The 18776-nt window shown below is 37.4% G+C and overlaps 1 protein-coding gene across 4 annotated transcripts in view; it reads right to left on the bottom strand.

The window, feature by feature from the left end:
- COL11A1 (collagen type XI alpha 1 chain) overlaps positions 1-18776 on the bottom strand; it is a 128049-nt gene that overhangs the window by 71679 nt on the left and 37594 nt on the right. Inside the window, exons 6-15 of one of the 4 annotated variants that reach the window (XM_054384208.1) lie at positions 14814-14930; positions 14110-14205; positions 11654-11899; positions 9698-9760; positions 8162-8203; positions 7751-7813; positions 4986-5060; positions 2373-2456; positions 2059-2115; positions 171-224 (exon numbers count right to left, since the gene is read on the bottom strand). In XM_054384208.1, coding sequence (XP_054240183.1) covers positions 171-224; positions 2059-2115; positions 2373-2456; positions 4986-5060; positions 7751-7813; positions 8162-8203; positions 9698-9760; positions 11654-11899; positions 14110-14205; positions 14814-14930 — 897 coding nt within the window. Of the gene's footprint in view, positions 1-170; positions 225-2058; positions 2116-2372; positions 2457-4985; positions 5061-7750; positions 7814-8161; positions 8204-9697; positions 9761-11653; positions 11900-14109; positions 14206-14391; positions 14545-14813; positions 14931-18776 lie in introns of all 4 variants that reach the window. The other 3 variants (XM_054384207.1, XM_054384209.1, XM_054384210.1) reach the window with 3 other exon arrangements.

Genomic DNA, 18776 nt, shown 5'->3' with positions numbered 1-18776 from the left:
ATTACTTTCATATTTCAAAATGAACAATCAAGCTACTGTATTAGGATAATGTTGCAACAGGTATTTTTCTTCCATTGCACACAGAAAGCATATCAGTGATGGATTTCCTCTAAGTGATATGAATGCTTTTTCCTAAACAAGCTCAAATATAAGAGGGACTATTACTGTACCTGGGGACCTGGTTCACCACTGTCACCCTTAGCACCTGCTGCTCCAGGTCCACCCTTGATGAAAAAAGCAAAACATGTTGTTTAAATATACAAAATCCATCTTCAAATGAGTAAGCTATTTTCTATTTCTCTACATCAGTTACAGGGAGAAGAAAACTACTACAGGCTAAGGAAATCTCACATTTCTGACCTCTGAAACAGGTTGTGACCAAATGTATCTATTTAATAAGAAATAAATTCTGCAGGCTTGGAAAACTAGTAATGCTTTATATTCCTCATTCAAAGAAAGAAGAGGTCTCATGGCTTGCCTTAGTGCTGAGTCTAGCATTCTGGAGTGGAAAGATTCCCACTGGCCTTGCAAGTATTAAATCAAGTCCTAAACAAATTGAAAATCAGATCCTGAGCTGGTACTGGTAGAGGAGAGAACAGCAGCTTTGGCAGGTAGTAACTGTCTGTTTGGGCTTCCCTCATGTAAGCTTTGTTTTTAATTAATACAACTGATTACATTTAATATCTGTAGGCAGAAATTTATATGCTATGTTAATTGAGCATGAGAACTACAGGCTTTTACCCCGCTATGTTTAAGACTTTTAATAACTGATATGTTTCTAAATGTATCTTATTGGCTACTAAATTAATTTACCAAAATACAATTCATATTAAGAGTAAAAGCTCCAACTATTTAATTCTTAAAATAGGCTGGGCACACAAATAGTTGAGAGGCCAAGAATCTGTAGCTACTTCTGGAATTGTAAGCCAAAAATGCTGCCAGATCAAAGAGTTGGATTTCTGCAGCCTCCTGGTGGCTTGGAAACAAAATAACTTATTAATAGTCATTGGTTTGTATACAGAAATTCATGAAGGCTTTTTAAACATGAAAGCATGAGTAAGAAGCCAGGTTATATCTCAGCTAACAGGATAAAACTGCTGTCAGTATTATAGCAGTCTTTACAAAGGAATTCCTTGCTTACAGCAGTTCTACAATCATTTTGTCTGCATAGATCAAATGGGTTTACAGCCACTGCTGGAAGAAGTGTATTGGTTTGTTAAATAGATGATATGTAAGCACTGCATACCCAGTAATGATCAATCATGAGTCTGGGAGGCAAATTCTCTGCTTGGTGTCTATTATTTACTTTGGAACAATTACTTTAGAAAAGAATTGCTCTTGTATAGGTCTGCTGTGATTTCAGTTTCCAGGGACCAAGTGAGATTCTGGTAGGATATTTAGCTAAAATGTACCTGAAAATGGTAAATTTCACTTAGATAAACAGACTGGGTTCATGAAATAAAATATCCCTTCAACAGTATGTAATTATGTCCTGCTAAGTTTCCCGTGTTCTTAAAAGTGGTCACTAGAGGGAATAGCAGAAGGAGCCACTGAGGCAACCTTTCTTTTCTTTGTACTGCTGTAATTTCACACAATAGATGGACAGGAACTTGGTCAGTGTATGGATTTTAATTGCTTATAGGAATGCTTCTTAAGGACGTTCAAGATTCAGCTTAAATAGTGAGCCATAGTCATTCTGCACATCTTCTGCTTTGATACCTCCTGTAGAGTTTTATGTTTACCAGAAGAAATTATATAAATGCTATTACAGAGATTACTGCCTGTAGAGGCACATGTAATCACTTATGCAAAACTATTCACCACTTCTGTAAGTCAACCAGGGTGTTCTATCCAAACACTCCAAAATCTACAATAAAAAAAATCATGTAGTGTTCAGGTTGCATTGCAGACCTTGTCCAAGAATACAAAGTATGGCTTCGAGTCTATAAGTTTCTTTTCAAATAAAATAAGTAGAAATACAGAGGTATAGGCAAGGCCAGAATGAGGTCTATGTGTTACTGTGTTTATAAACCTATGGCTCCTGTTTGGTTTACATACCACAGGACCTGGTCTGCCAGTGAGTCCCATGGGACCAGGTGGACCTCTCATAGCAATCTGAAAAAACAAACAGAACAAAACAACAGGTATCATGAAAAAGCCACCAGTCAGCATGCAAATTCTATACTAATCCAATTTCATAACGCCTTAGAAAACAGGCCCCATCACTGACTCAGCTCTCAGCCAGTAAGGATAACTACTGTGGTAAGATGATGCTTAGAGCTCTTTACTTCACATTCTGCATGATATAAAATAGAATCTTTTTTGGAGCTGTATCCTTGTGGCAGTTCTGTTTGCAGACTCCTGGTGCTCACCCTAGCTTGTTGAAGAATAGCTTGTGCTTGAGCTTCCTGAGCAGAGATTGTTGGGCCCTTCTCACCATCTCCACCAAAGCGGAACTGCAAGTGTCAAAACAAGAAAAGGATTCAGAATGCGTCACACTAAACCCATCCTCGTGGTTGAATTGTGAAACATACCTCAAAGACACAGGGGCTCAGTCTTTAGTTCATTCTACTGACTGCTACATTGAGGCCACTGGATGCAATATGAAGTCATTGACAATAGTTTAGAACTGAAGTAAAACTCTATTCTCTTTTAAGCATTTTCTTGACTTTTGCAAGATTCTGGTTTTCATTTTGTTGGTTTCAATACAAGGCCAAAACAGACTCTAATTGCCTGCAAACCCTCATTAAAAATACATATTAACATTAATTCTCTGTACATTGGTAGCTACCCATGGAAAACTGTGATTCAATTTAAGACGACTTCATGCTGAAAAATATTTGGCATCTAAAATTAAAATGTTTGTGTCATTTCTGACAGTTTCAAAGTTAATTACAGAATAAAACCGAAGTACTCATTCCTGCACTCCTGGACTGTTATTGCTCAAGAAAATGCTTGCAGAAGCTTTGCAATGTTGCACAGACACTAAGCTGCAAAAAGAAGCACAGCTTTCTAAAATTATGGCATAGGCACACTGGATATCATAGAATTGTCAGGGTGGGGAGGGACCTCAAGGGTCATCTGGTTTCAACCCCCCTGCCATGGGCAGGGACACCTCACACCAGATCAGGTTGCTCAGAGCCACATCCAGCCTGGCCTTAAAAAACTCCAGGCTTCTACCACCTCCCTGTGCAACCTGTTCCAGTGTCTTACCACCCTCATGGTGAAGAGCCTCTTTCTAACATCCAGTCTGAATCAACCCATTTCTAGTTTTGATCCATTCCTCCATGTCCTATCACTACCTGACATCCTAAAAAGTCCCTCACCAGCTTTGTTGTAGGCCACGAATCTTTCACTGCCCACACCAGTTTGCTGTTTACCTGTGCCCAGAGCTGGCATGGTACCTGAGGTGTTTCTCCTGCAGTCCTATTATGATAAGAGTGTATTTTTTTGGAAAGTGATGGAAGACTTTAAGTCTTCACAAATGAGCACTTGACTTCCTCTAAATCAGAACTACTCAGCCTTCTACCATTTTAAAGGAGGCCAAATGGTTTGTAGGGATCCATGTACACTGGAATCAACATTTCCAAAATACTTTTTAAAGCAAGAATATCCAAACTCATGGTCTGCATGCACTGACAAGGTGAACCCATTTTGATGAATTCAAGCCGCAGACATGATGGAAGAGCCACACATCCCACAGAAGCTGCCTCCCACATGTTACTTCGTGTATTGAATATATCTGTGTGATGAGGCAGCCTGCCACTGCTGGGTTCAGTTCCAGCTGTATACTCCTTTATGGCTTTTAGGGATGGCTTTCAAGGCAGTGAGCAGGTCATCTATCTTAAAAGGATAGCAGCTTCTTAGTGGGATTTAAAAACATGGAAGTCTGGACAGTGGCTAAATGACTAGGCTGGAATTTGGGAGACCTAAAGCCAATTTTTGCTTCCTAAGAAATTTGACTTGGTGAGACTCATTAACATCTAAAAATAAAGCTAGTCAGGTTTTCCAGAGTGACTGATAGATTAAGTATTAGTCCACTCTTTTGATGGAGCAAACTGAGAAGGCAACTTTTCCTCTGATGGCACAGCAATTACAGATGGAAGAATGATTTGGGAATAATTGCCCTGAGTGGTAATGGCATTTACCATTACTGGTAAATAAATATATATGTTATACAGTCAGCTATGATAACTGAACTTGCTGCAAGCATAGCTTATTTTAATAAACTGCCAATGACTGTTTCATAAATAGAAAATAACTTCACAAAATCATCCTTTCGTCATTGATACTGATGGAGTCCTGCTTTCTGTATCAGACACTGCAGCAACTACAGCTCCAGGACTTTTCACTTACTTAGCAAACTGCTGCCCTTTCACTTACGCTTGGTTTATCAATTCTTTGGACTGGTAGTCCTTGCCAGACCATACACACTCATACACTTAGTGTATGTATTCCATGCACATAGTACTTCTCATACCACAAAGCTGCAAGATACTTTAACAGCTTTGGGCTTGTTCCTCCACCTGCTAAAACAGATGGTGTTTTGCTTTGATTCCAGTGGGAGCAAAGCTGGCTGTGTGCATATATTTCTATTCAAAGGATGCACTGACTTTTCAAAGAGGACTGAAGCTCAATTTTCAGCATGGAACGCTTAAAATTCTCTATGTCAAAAAGACTTGAAAGCACACACGCCTGCAGGGAGTACATACCCTTTGCACAACAGCAAACTCCTTGTTTAGGACATATAGTAACAAATAATAGATACTGTTGAAAACAGGAGGATTTCAGTGACTGTAATACTTCATGCAGGCTCCAAACTGGCAGTCACACAGGAGCTAAAGCATATGGGTTTTTTTGAGGGAAAAAAGCTACTATATGATCTTCAAATGCTTACACCATACAAGAAACTTTGTATGATCTCTCATTGCAAAGATAAAATCAGATGAAAAAAAGGAATCTACTACATCCTTCTTACAACTTACCGGCAACATTAACATGGTACCAGGGGGACCTGCCAAACCATCAGCACCAGGGAGACCAGGGCGACCAGGTGGACCCTAAGAGAACAAAGGGATGAGTGAAAAAAGAGATGAGAACAGGATAGCTATATAAGATAAACCTTTTGAGTCACTCACACTTACACTGGTGTTCATGGTGCACTCAGAGGCAAGTTGTTTGGGATTGTTATTCATTATTAGTGAAGTAATTAAAGAGCAGAATTTGGGGAAGACATTCAGCAATAGGGAAGAAGGCTGCTCTCTTTAGTTATTTTACTTACAAATTATCTTTATAACTGGAGTCTAGAGTACCCAATTACAGAAGCTCTGCTCATGATTTCATAGGTTGTGCTGAGCTGAGATTTGCACCATGTTTCATTATTTGATTTATTTGATACTGAGAACTAACACCACTGATTTTGTGTAAACCTTTTGAGTTGGTTTTATTTTTAAATGCTACATAAGTTCTGCAGTTGAAATCCGTTTTTTATGAAACCTAATTCTCCCTAACAGTTTAAAAAGAGCTAAGCTGGAATTGAAGAAAGGTACCAATGTGCATAACTGACACGATCAGTAAATACTGCTGCTATCACAGCAGTTATTTAGAACTGCACCAGTGATCTGCATGCTGCATCTTTATCAACTGAAGTCGTTAAGGACAGGAAGGACCTGGATCAGGAGTGCTCATTTGCCTGCACCAGGCCTGACAAGCAAAGTAGTTATTCACCAGAACAAGTCTTTTGCAGGGTTGCAATGAAAAAACAACAAACATCAAACTGTTTTAAATGGTTCCTTCTGCTGCTCAGGAGCTGAACAAAATAATGGGAAAGTTGATAAAAAAAAATATGGTGTTTTTTTCCCCTTCAAGAATGAAGACTGGTAGTCTGTTACTGACTCTATTCGAGGTTTGTTTTGTGTTGTTTATTTTTTTTTTTAAGGCCCGAAGCATAAAACCCAATTCTCTACTAATGACATACTACAGACAAATCTTAAAGGACAATTACTACTAATTCAGATGTAAGATATTGAATAAAAAAACATTATATGTCCAGGTAATTTTGAGCCAAGGTTTAAAATCAGAAAAATAATTAAATGTACTTGCAAGGCAATCAAAGAAGCATCACTCTGACCTGCAGTGACTTTATGCCATATGATTATGAGTCTTTGTGAAGATTAGAACTGAAAGATCAGATCAGAAGGTGAACATTAGATTACTGAAGATGAAACCGAAAATTAGATTAGTTCTTCAATTTCTTCTTCTGTGGCACTACTTCATTGGAGTGAAATTCATCCCCACAGAAAGCAGAAGCGGGATCACTTATGGTACTCTCCAGAAGAGGATGTTCCTTCATTTCTCAATTGTCTTATACACATTATTAGGACCAGAATGATAAAATAATTTAGTACAAAAGCTTAAGCACCATATACAACTACGAAAAGTAGGGGAGTTCTCAGCTTACTGTTGGGTAGTTCTGTTTTTAAACAACATTCACAATTACTCTAGGTATTAATGAGGGGTTTAAGAAAAAAAAAAAAAGAAGCAACCCTCTTTTCTTGAGTGGTAATTTGCTCAGAATTTGACTGCTAACATTTTTTTTACCTAAGGTGAAAAGTAGTCAGAATCATTACAGAAGGAGCTAGAGCCTTTATATGCACTGACTGTTTAAGTAAAAACACAAATTTGTCCAAATCTGTTCAAAATTTAAAGGAAGATATGTGATTTCATCAGGACAGAATCTGACAGCAGAATCTGCCTGCAGAAATTTATAGTTCTCAGGAGTCTGGTAACTGATACCTACAATTATTTATTTGTGTAATGTGTCTTTTTTTAGATTAAAAAATGGGGTCTGCTCCATAACAGGCACATCTTTTGTCAAGAATTTCCTTATGATGAACTTAGTAAGCAGTTACTTAAGAAACAGTATTATCAGTAATCATTCCTTTACAATGTGTTAAAATTCTAATTTTTTAAGATCAAATTCCAAAATACGTTGTTCAGTTATCTATAGTAAAGAAATATGAAAGAAATATGGATGCTGACTTACTATCAAAGGTGAAGCATTGTAGGGATTTTGACATTATTATTCTTATTCAGTGAAGCAATAGCATCTTCTCAACATCTTGTACCGACAGAGCATGAACATGCTAGACTTGTCAGTAAAATAGCACTCGTACAACTTAGGACTAAGTTTTTTTGGTAGCATATTTTCCTCAAATAGATATATTTAGACTGTTTTAAAATTGTGTTAGTTGTGGCAGTAAGAAAAGGTTTGTGAGAACATGTAAGACTAAAGTAATAGCTTACATTTCAATTATCTATATGACTGGATAGAGTTATTATGCAGTATATGCTATTTAACATGGCAAATTAATTCTGCCAAGATCTAAGTGTTATCTATCATTCATCATTTCCATGTGTACTCTGATTCTGCAGTTTGTTTTTCCTGTATCTCTACATACTAAGGACAGAGTGATTTTCTTTTAAAAATCCCTTGAAATGTTGTACTTATTGCTTTGTTGTATTTTACAATAATTAACATCAAAACAGAGAAACATAGACAAATAGGAACTTAATTTTCTTGTTCTATTTACAGTACATTTTCCTACCACTTAGGAAGTATTTGTCCAGATATTCTTTTCATTTGCTCAGCTGTGTATATATTTCAGAGCAGCATCTAACTCACTTACTCTTGTAGAAACTAGTGCAAGACATACCATGAATACCCAGCAGGATCTGTTTATTGACTTACCCTTTCACCAGGGTCACCTGGAGGACCTACAGGACCTTGTAGACCTGGGGGACCTGTAAGACCCTATGGAAAATGAATGACATTGTTATGCTGAATGCTTGCAGCATCTTTGAACTATTTTTTCACAGGAAAATTTTCTCTACCATGTATTTGGCTACAATCATTAGTAAGGTGGCATACTTCTTTTGCTTACAAAGATCGGCATGCCAAAGTTTGAAATGCATTGCACCCAGCTTGCAGAATGCTGTCCCTCAAAGGGCTAGAGATGACCCTTTCTTATTCCCTTCTGAAAATGCAATATATCATTTAGGGATTATGTCAAGACAAATATTAACTGTGTTAACTTATTAAGGCCAAAACACAGTGGATAAAATAAATGCAATAAAAGGAAATGGTGATTAATCTACTTACGGCAGGTCCTCTTGGTCCTGGTGGTCCTTCAATGAGCATACCCTGGCGGGGGCAAAAAAAGAGAGTAAATCTATCATGTCTCGGAGAACTACATAAAAAACCTTTTAGCTGAACTAAAAAGATAACTTTGTTTTGATAAACTTTTCTGTGTATCTTGTCTCTACAGTTACTAGAATTGGAATGGGAATTGTGCGTTTTTTAAAAGGAGAAAGACTTCTAAGCTGAAGGGATCTCATAGTACTCCATTGAAAATAACTTCTTTAAAGAAATTGAAGTGTACAACTCTGGCTATTTCTATGTTGTGGGTCTTACAGCACCCTCTAGACCCCTTTTTTCAGTGTAGACCCTAGTCCCTATTTTAGATCATAGTAATGCCTCCAAATATATAATCCTCACTTGTACTAGGCTTTCTATGGGAAGGAGGATTGAACAAGGAAGCCTGAAGTTAGCTGTAGTGAACAATGCTGGAGATGAGCGATGAATATCTCTTTAGTACCATGGATACAAACTACATCTATTTTGCAGTGGTTTAAAAAAGACATGCATTTCATGAGCTAACACACTTTTGAGCTTCTCCGCAGATCATGACTGAGAGGTCACAATCTTAACTTGCAACACATTCATTAATTTTGGTGAACAGCAACTTAGCCAAATGCTAATCCTGGGATATCAATACAGCATTACAAGGGAGCTTTTGGATCACGGAATCCAGACCTTTCGTATTTAGGTAACAGTAACACATCATGGCATTTTATCAGGCTTTACCTAAGCTCATTTTTTCCCCTTGACTAAACTTTCAGTTCTGTTTGGGTTCAATATATATTTGAAAGCAGTCCTTGAAAATTCTAAAAGAGTAAACCATACTGGCATTCAGCTTCTGCCACATTATTATAATATTATTACTTTTGTATACTTGATGTACTTTTTAAAAAATTGTTATGTATTAATTTCTAATCATCAAACATGATGCTAGAGTATAACTTTGTCCTACTGTAAAAGCCACTTAAGTTACTATACTGCTATTTAAAGACGAGAAAAAATTTGTAAGCTGCTGATCCATTACTGTGCTTATGCCCAAGTTGTGAGCTCTGAAGCATTTAATTAAACCTGTGGCAGTTTGATTGCGTTAGCAGAGGTCAAACATGGAAGCATTTTTTTAACCTCTCACAGGGACTTCCTTGCCCTTGATGAAAGGTGTAATTAAAGTAAAATTAAACCTGTTCCTAATCTGGATGGTCTCTCTGCAGAGCTGCCCAAGCAGTAGTTAGTAAATGGCCTGAAGAGCAGATCTATGCTCTGTTTTCCTCCTCTCAAAACAATCGCGTTTTAAGGAGCATGCGATTTGTCCTTGCAACCAAAAGTGAAGGCTGATCAGGATCCTGTCCTCACTTTGTACCATCCACACTGCAGGTAGTTGTTTCAGAGAGCATAGATAATGTTACTGTCATCCTATCATGAACAATATGGTTTGATAATGATGTATCAACAGTGTACATACATAGTGCTATAGAAAAACTCACCCACATCTATACTTACAGGTTCAATCACAGCTGGTTCTCCCTTTTGGCCTTTTTCTCCATAAGCCCCATGTCCAGTCACCTGGTCAGTGAAAACAGCCCCAAAAAGGAAAGTAAGTAGAAGGTTTAAAGATCTGGTACAAGAAAGAACTGCAGCAACCTGTAACTGAAAGCTAAAGCTGGAATTGATTGGTGCTGTGAAAACATCAGCAGACACAAACCATATCAATCAAAAATATTTAATACATCAGAAATTGAAAATGTAAAAATTGCATTGAGATTTTACTAATTATTTAATATTATAAACTTGTAGTTTTCCCATAGTTTGCATCCCATAATTTGCATTAGGACTTTGGACTTCTGTATCTAAGTCACAGAGTTGTTTCTTTTCTTATTTGAATGGATGTATTCTGGGAAATTAACAATGATTCTTCATGGCTTCCTGAGTTAAACTAGCATAAAGCTGGAAAGAAAGATCCCTTTAAGCAAGCCTAAAGTAAGCTGGAAAGAAAGATCCCTTTGTCCCATATGGACAGTACCCTTCAAGCTCGTTTTTTGATTCATTAGACATCCACAACATTTAAATTAGTCTGAGAAGAGTCTGTGACTTGATGAAATAAATAAGAAAGGAGTTAAGTGGTCATAAAAATTGACATCTTTGGAAATGTCCATCCCTTTTGAAAATTTCTAGGTACTGAGGATGTTCCATATTGGTTTTTTATCGTAAGTTGAACTTCACTTGTTCCAAATACATCCATATATCATGGGAAAATGACATGACTTCTCTGGTTCAGCAGAGAATTGAAATAAAGCTGGTACAGGTCAGAGCCTGGGTTCCAATTTAAGCTTCCTGACTCCTTCAGTTTTGTACCAAGGCATTTTAAGTTGAAATTTACACCAGGTGATAGAGTCTATACTGTCATTTGCTTAATGCATGCACAAATGGTGCCTTATGGGCTCTTTGCTTTGCAGATAATCTGACATTTTCTGCGTCATTCTGCCACAGAGTCCCTACCTGGGCTAGAAGGAAAAAAAAGTAACCTTGTATCACGTTGCATTGATAAGGATCATTCAAAAATACAATGACCCCAAAAGGGTTTAAAAAGGAGTGATAAATGAAATACAGAAGTCTGAGTCTGTGAGTAGAAAATAAAGACTGAGCAAATGTTGTAAACAAAATTCTCCTTTCCTACTATATTCAGGGCATTTCAAGTTAAAAATCCAAGTGGGAATTAATTTGGCTTTCAGTCTTAGTCACATTAGTTCGGGGTTTTTTTTGCAGCTTCCACAGCCTGGTAAACTGGTAAATGAAGGTGCTGGCACAACTAAAGGAAAACTAAAGCCTTGCTGTTAAGCCTGTGATAAACCCAGAGGGAAAGAGCGATCTCTGAAACCCACAAAAAAGAGCGTGATTCACAGGACCCACCACACCATCCTCTCTTCCTTTATATATACTGAGTTGTTACATCACTCCTGCAAGGTCATAAACTTGTCACCATTGACTAAGCTTATTTTTATGACAGGGTTCAGACTTCCTCCTTCCTGCTCATGAAGTAGGAGAAGACATAGGACTCTAAACACTAACGTGCATTTCAACTTCTTAGGGGAATCATATAAAAATATTAATTACAGTACTTGCACCTGCATTAGAACTTAACATTCTTCCAGCTTTAGCTCTAGTTTAGAAAGAGTTTTAAAACTGTTCATTTTTGGAGTTCCACTTTATCTTTTCTTTCCCTCCCATCTTCAACCCTCCCTTACTCCCTCCCCCAACAGACAAAACCCCTTGCATTTAATTAAAAGTTCAAAAGTACTAAAATAAGAGGATGAGCTTGGTCCAAAACCTATCAAAAGTGAGAATACACTTAATCTGTACAAGCAGCTCTGGATCAGGGTCTACTCACTTCTGAGACCACATAACTATAACAGGATGGCTAAATTCAGTTAGTCTGCATTATGTCTCCAGTCAACTTACGCTGGTTTCTGTGATATCGGTCTCTGCAGGAACACCTGGACCAAACTCCTCATTAGTGGTATCAGTTGGTTTCTCTTCATATTCTTTATATTCATAAAAATCATATTCGCCTAAATCTCCATCTACCAGCAGATCAGATTCACTGATGTCTACTCCTCTGCTTCCATATTCAGTGTCCTCAGCTTTTTTATCATAATCCTCTCCAGTTATGTATTCTTCAGCAAACACTTCTTCAACAGGATTTTGCTATTCATATCAGTAGCAAAGATTTGGGAACAGGAGGAATACGTGGGTTATTGTTAGTAAAGCAACGTAAGCATATGCTGATCCACCATGATGACTTGTCAACAGAAGAAAGAGTAGTACAACTACAGCACATTGTCTTTTAATTAGAGTCTGAAGGACTGGAAGGACAGTCTTTCAGAGTAATTAAAAGATCTTTGTATAAGCAGTACAAAGAAATAATGCTTTCATATGCCTTTCAGATTAATTTTATAATCTTTTGAATTCAATATCCATGAAGAAAAGTGCACTGCTTGCTCAAGGTTCCTCTAGTGACCAACACAGCTAGATTTGCCTGCTTGCTTTCAGGCTCGCAAGCATTCCTGAATGAACTGTGATCAATTCAGACATTTTTACACTAACTATGTACAGGAAGGGAAAACAGCATCTTAGTTAAGCTCAGCCTTCCTTGTGATTTTATGACTATAAATAACAATGCTTAGCTAAACGTTTGAACTTCTTTTACTAATGATTTTGTATCTCATTTATCACTTTAAAAGTCACGGTTGGTTCATGTGTGTCATGGCAATTTATACATTTTTTTTATTCTGAGTCAAATTCTACCTGCTAAACGCAGTTTCATCTTCAGGTATGTTAACTGTCAAATGAAGCAATTAACATACAAGCACCAAAGCAGTTTATAAGAATGCTATATTTGAGATGTACAAAACCATTTGTGGGGAAAAAAAAAAAAAGGGATTGCTTTATTCTGCCATAGAGGTCTCTTGAAAGGATAGTTTTGAAAGAAATCAAACATTCATGTACTGCTAATATGAGTTGCATATTCTAGATGGCTAGACAAGAGGATCTAGTATCATCTTTAAAAAAACAAATACGAAGAAGCTAATCAAGATATCTCGATCTAATCATATCTAATTATATTGTGATTAAAATAGAAGGTCAGGTTCTGACTTAACAGTTGCCTAATTCCATTACCTACAGCACTATGGCTTTGCCTGGCAGCTAAAGTAAATGCAGATCTGAACCAGTTCTAAGCCAGATTTTGCCCTTAAGCAGAACTCTCTGTCAGGAGAGTATTTAGCACTTTGGACCTCTCTTGTTACAACCCTACTACTGCAAACTGGCCTCTCTTTGCCCAAGAAGCAGAATGATTTAAATATGCTTCTGTCGATCAGCTTGTGAGAAGTAAACATGAGATGTAACACAAGAACACTTTACAATAGAATGAGCCAAATATATCTCAAATCACCTTCGCCTTTCAAGATACATAGAAGGACTAAAAAAACCACCACAACATCAAAACAAACAAACACCACAAAAAAACTAAACCAAACCAAACCAAAACCTAAAAACCCAGCCAAAAACTAACCAAAACCACCCAACAAATGGGAACTCTTTTTTTCACTTTTCAAGTGTTCAGGGAGGGGAGAGGGGTAGTTTTGTACATCTTTTAAGCAACATATCTTCATTTTGAAAGGAGAATGTAAAAGAAAAATGAAAAGAGTCTTTCTTTTAATCAGTCATCATTTTGTAAGAATTAGCATTCATTAATATGCACGCATATTAATCAACACTGGCTTAGCTGTAGCACTCTTAAAATAATGCTTAGACCTGTCATTGTGGCTTTCTGATAACGTGGTCTCTAAATACGTCAAAATAATAATTTTATTTGACAATTCAAAATTCATTTAAGTAGAGCCGCAGTCAAAAGCAAATCATTTGGTTTTGTTAGCTGAAGAACTCTTAAAAGGAACTGATGGCCTCTGACTCAACTTCAATATTCTGCTGCAGCCATTCTCTGTCTTTTGATAGGCTTGTTTTATGCTGCATCTTAAAAATAACAGGAAAAATTAGATCAGGAGGACTGTGTCCAGTATTTAACCTAGTTTAGACTAGACATAGCTCCATTCACATTCACACTGAATGCAACAATCCTGCATTCCCACAGCACCTATCACTGAAAGACTCCACAATCACCAGCTCTGCAGTCCAAAGATTCAGCAACTCACTGCAGAATTCACAGAAGTTCTGCCCAAGAAAACAGGTTCTAATATTGGCTGAGAAAGCATAAAACTGCATGAACTGCTGTTATGGTATATACCTATATGCATACAGACAGAAATTAATCTTTTCAAAATGTAATGTGCTTTTTAACCATTGGCACTTGGTGGGCAAGTATTTTTGCCTAGCATTTTCTCAAAAGTCTTTATTACCTCATTTCCTTCAGTAGTTCTGGAAGGAGCTTCTGTCTGGGGCCCATAGTCACTTTCAGCTATGCTATACTCTTGAAATCCATCAACAACATTTGCCTAGTAGCAAAGCAAAAAGTACATGATTAAAAAATATTCTGTAGGAGAAATTCCAGAGATATCACTTTTATGCAGGTTATGGTATTAGCCAGATGTTTTCATCTAGTGGGGTTAGGTATATTTTTTCTTATTATCAGAGATCTTCCAGTCTTGGTCTGGTAAAGATCTTGATTATTTCTTGGCTACCTTTACCCCTAGTTTGGCTTTTGTTGTTGCTTGATAACTTTTCTTCTTCTTGGATGCATATTTTTCAGATTTTTTTGTTGTGGCCTTTTGGAGTTTGTCCTTTGAGATAGTGGCCACTGTCCTCTTCTTCTTTTTGACCGTGGCTTTCTTTTTCTGCAAATGTTATGAAAGATGGAATGGGAAAACATAAATAAAACGAAAAGAGAATTGAAAACGCATGAATGAAAGAAGGGTAACCAAATGTGAGATGAATTATGTCAGCCGTGAGACCTTCCATCTCTGACAGGAAGTGAGTGTTACAGCTACAGAGTAAAGAAATGAGCAAAAGGAAAACATTAAGCTTATGTATAGAAGACAAACTGACAAACCATGTGGCAGGGGACAGCTGGACACCACACAACAAACAGATCAGACTCTGTTACCTCTGTTTGTGCTACTGTCTCTTCAAACAGTGGGGGTCCCTCTGTTACAGAATCAGTTTCTTTATAATCTGCATCCCCATACTCATAGTCATATTCGACAAAATCTTCTGGTGTGTACTACATTGCAAATGGAAAAATATCAGGCATTTCCATGTTAGTAGCAACAAACTGGATTAACAATACTGGAAAGCATCCTAACCTTCACTTAGAAGAAAAGCGTAAGAAAATTAAGGTAGTATGAACAATTCCATATAGTTATTCATCTGGGGGGAAACCCCCAATTTCTAATTTCTTTCAAAGCACAATATAAAATTAATTAAAAAATCAAGCAGAAGTGCCAGGAAAAAAAAGCCTTGCTTTTATTAGGTTGCACAGAAGAATCAATTATCATTTAGACTACTGGGAGCACCAACTGATCTTCATGAAAGCATATCTTTATTTGATCTTTCAATTGCAAATAATGCCTCTTTTTACCTATACTCTCCTACCTGTGTCTTTTCCAGGTGGCCAGAAGAGCAGAGAAATGCCAATATTTGACATGAATAAGGTAAGTAATTCCAGATACAGGGGAGGCCACAGCTCACAAATAACCAAGACCATCCTCCTCTTGTTTGCTGGAGAGTTCTCAGAACCAGGGCAGCTCCATGCTGCACATTGCCTGAGCAAACTCTTCACTAGTATAATTTCATTCACTCACTGCCCAATAGATCTGTATCTATAATAACTAATAGAAATGAAATGAAAATTTAGCCCATAAAACTTTCACAAGAAAAAATGGGCTCAGAATTGGCCTGCGTAATGTTGTGAACACAATCCAGGCCATGGGAACTCCTGAGCTGTCACCCTGACTATACCAGGAAGATACTGGTCTAAATATTATGTGCACCAAATACTACTCATCTTAGCTGACAAGAAAGGATATCTTTAAACTATCTTGCCGCTCCTGTCATGTTTGAAGCTACAGGAACTGGTTGGTCCTGTAGATTAAAGGAGTTTCATAGCTGCTACCAATTCTCTTTACATTCCCAGGGGCCAAAGGAAGGTGAAATAGCAGCCAGAATCTGCCCAAGTGACCGCTTCCCTTGTTTAGGAAGAAACAGTCTAATGTGCCTCATGTGAGACAGCCACTTTTGCAATCTCCTCTCTCATGTTACAAGTCAGCATCTCTGTCTGTAAAATGAAGACATCTAGATTTTCACTAGATTGCTGAGAGGGTTTGTACATTACATTGCCAAATGACTCTGAGGATTCATTGAAGTCCTAAATTTCATCAGCATCAGAGATTAACTTTTTAGAAGAAGTTATAATTCAGATTAAAGCAGATTTCCATATTCCAAAAGATATTCTGGCAAGTGACTAAATTACTGATTTAACTGTTTTCTCTGGAAAAGCCTATCCGTAGAATTCTTATGATTTTGGTGTGCAGAAAATACGGAGAGGTTGATTTCCTCATGAAGTATGAGACTAACACTGCATGAAGTATGAGACTAACGCTGGAAAACCTTAATTGCTAAAAAATCCCTTCAAGTGGGTTTCTGTTACTTCACTCTGATGACTCCTCAGAGTCCTGCTATAACCAACAGTTTTTTTTAAAAAGAAGACACAGGGGTAAGAAGTCATATGTATTTTGTTTGATTTCTACACCCAGGCACATGTAACTTGGTTAGTCATGAGATCTGACAAACATAGAAACAATGCAACATGCTTTCTGTAATTGCCCACAACCATATTCTGTGATATTGCACATTAATAATGAACCTTCCAACTAAAATACTTAGCATTTTGGGTGGACAACATCCTCTCTGGGAAGTACGTTTGCCCTTTGTATCAGCCTGGTATATAATGTAAGCAATGCTTTGATTGTATCCGTGGTATCATTGGCATTACAGAAATAAGTTGATTCTATTTATACTTTTTAAAACCAGCAGCATTTTAGACTTAAACCTGGTAAGTAATATGTGATTATTCAATCCCTGATTAGCAAATTAAGATTCAGTTCTAAACCCAATGAAGTCAATGAAACATCTTTGACATGTAAGTGATATTGTTCAAGAGCCTTGGGCAATGATGATAGATTTTCACAGACGTGTTAATGTATAAAAACATGTTTTCTAGCTTGTACACTTCTGCAAATGCAACTCCATACAACTTGTTTCTGATGAAATATGTCATTGACACTCAAAAAAGAAAGCACGGTGACACTTCTCTAGGAAGAAAAAGAATAACATGGACAAAACCAGCCCTTCTGAAATAGAGAACAGCATTGCAATTGCTGTATTTCTTTGGGAACTATAAAAATGTGTGCAAATGCAAAAATTCTGATCCACTTGTCTTCTCTCAAGGAGTCTATGCAAGCCAGGTTGATCCACAAGTAAGAAAAAAAGTCTTTAGAGGAATATAGTTCAAGTTCAGTCATTCCACCCTAGCAGTGACAACCCATTACGTATTTTCAAATGCTTCTCCAGCCAAACAACATCAATCAAACACTCTGCTATGTAATTTTTATAGGTATTGGTTCCACTGAGACTATCCATGTGAAATATTATCCAGTATCTTAAGGGATTAGTGGAGGAACATTTTGGAGAGAACTACTGTTTCATTAGCTGGATTTCAATTTAAATATGTTGTTAGAAGTTTATTTTAATAACTTCCAGACATATAGGTTCTTTTTTAGTAAGAACTGTAGACCTATTTTGAGACTGGAAACATTCATTCCAGCATTAATGTTGATCAATTAACGATTAAAATGCTCAGTCTGTGATGCTTTTCAAAGCTCAGTACTACGGCTTCCCTCAAGGAAAACTGAACAGCTATGCTGAATTGTGCCAACTATGTGACTAAACTACAACACTGTGTTACAAAAAGTTCTTCGGAGGCCATAAACTAAACAGAAATGTTGACTGGAAAATTAAAAAAAAAAAAAAAAAGGAAAAATGTCTGTGCCAAGTATGTTAGTATTAAAAAAAGAAACTGGTGAATAAATTGATATTTAATGCTACAATCTGCCAGAGGAATAGTTGAGCCAGACAGTTGTGAATGAGAACTAGAAAATACACAAAAAAAGCATGAGCGTGTATCTGTTGCATCATGCACAATCACACAGAAAATATTTCACTTCTGGTTATTGTGCTTCGCTCTTTTCCATTAAGGGAAATTAAACTTTTTGGCATACACAAAATATCCCCACAAGTACAGGGGCACACTTGGCTTGCAATGGCATGCAGGCATGCAAAAGGAATAGATGAGAAATGGGGAATGCCACTTTCCATGCTGGAATCAGATTACTGCCAAGCAAATGAAAATACTGTCCATGGACGACTTCATCTTAAGAGCACAGTATCAGAGGGATGTTAAGGAAGTTCTTGAATTTACAAGGTAGGACCTGCGGCCACCATGCTGAAACCATATTCAGGTAGTTTCTAACTGGCAGTATTTCGTAGTCCCCCCAGCACAAGGCAGTACAAGTCCCATCCTTAGCAATCCTTCCTTCCAGACGTTTCCAGACAGAAATAAAACCCAGCAAACCTAGTCTTTCTCACCAGCGAATAGACAGAGAGAACTTGTTTTGTACTGTATTGCTCACGTCCTGTTGGGATGAGTGAAAATAGATGCAAAAGCTTCCTAGTATACTTCCTGAGGCACAATCAGTCCAGACGGAGGAATGCATCTCTAAACAACTAATTGTTGTAAAGTTGTACTTTGGAAACACACATCAACTCAACCTGATAAAGACTATTCCCTCTTTTTAAGAGAATACAACAGGACTGGTGAAGGACTGGCCAGTTAAATAAGGACTAAATTTTCAAACACCAGGAACAGATTTAATGGGAGTAAATAATGAGACTTCATTCATCTGCTGTGAAGCTGACAACTCACGTTTACCTGGCCAGTAACAGTCAAGATTGGGTATGTGGCACATAGCTCTTCTTTTCCAGAAGCTACACAACTACAAGGTCAACTTTA

The sequence above is a fragment of the Indicator indicator genome, chromosome 10 (genome assembly GCF_027791375.1).
Source record: "Indicator indicator isolate 239-I01 chromosome 10, UM_Iind_1.1, whole genome shotgun sequence".
Classification (NCBI taxonomy): domain Eukaryota; kingdom Metazoa; phylum Chordata; class Aves; order Piciformes; family Indicatoridae; genus Indicator; species Indicator indicator.
This window is presented reverse-complemented; position numbering and strand designations above follow the sequence as displayed.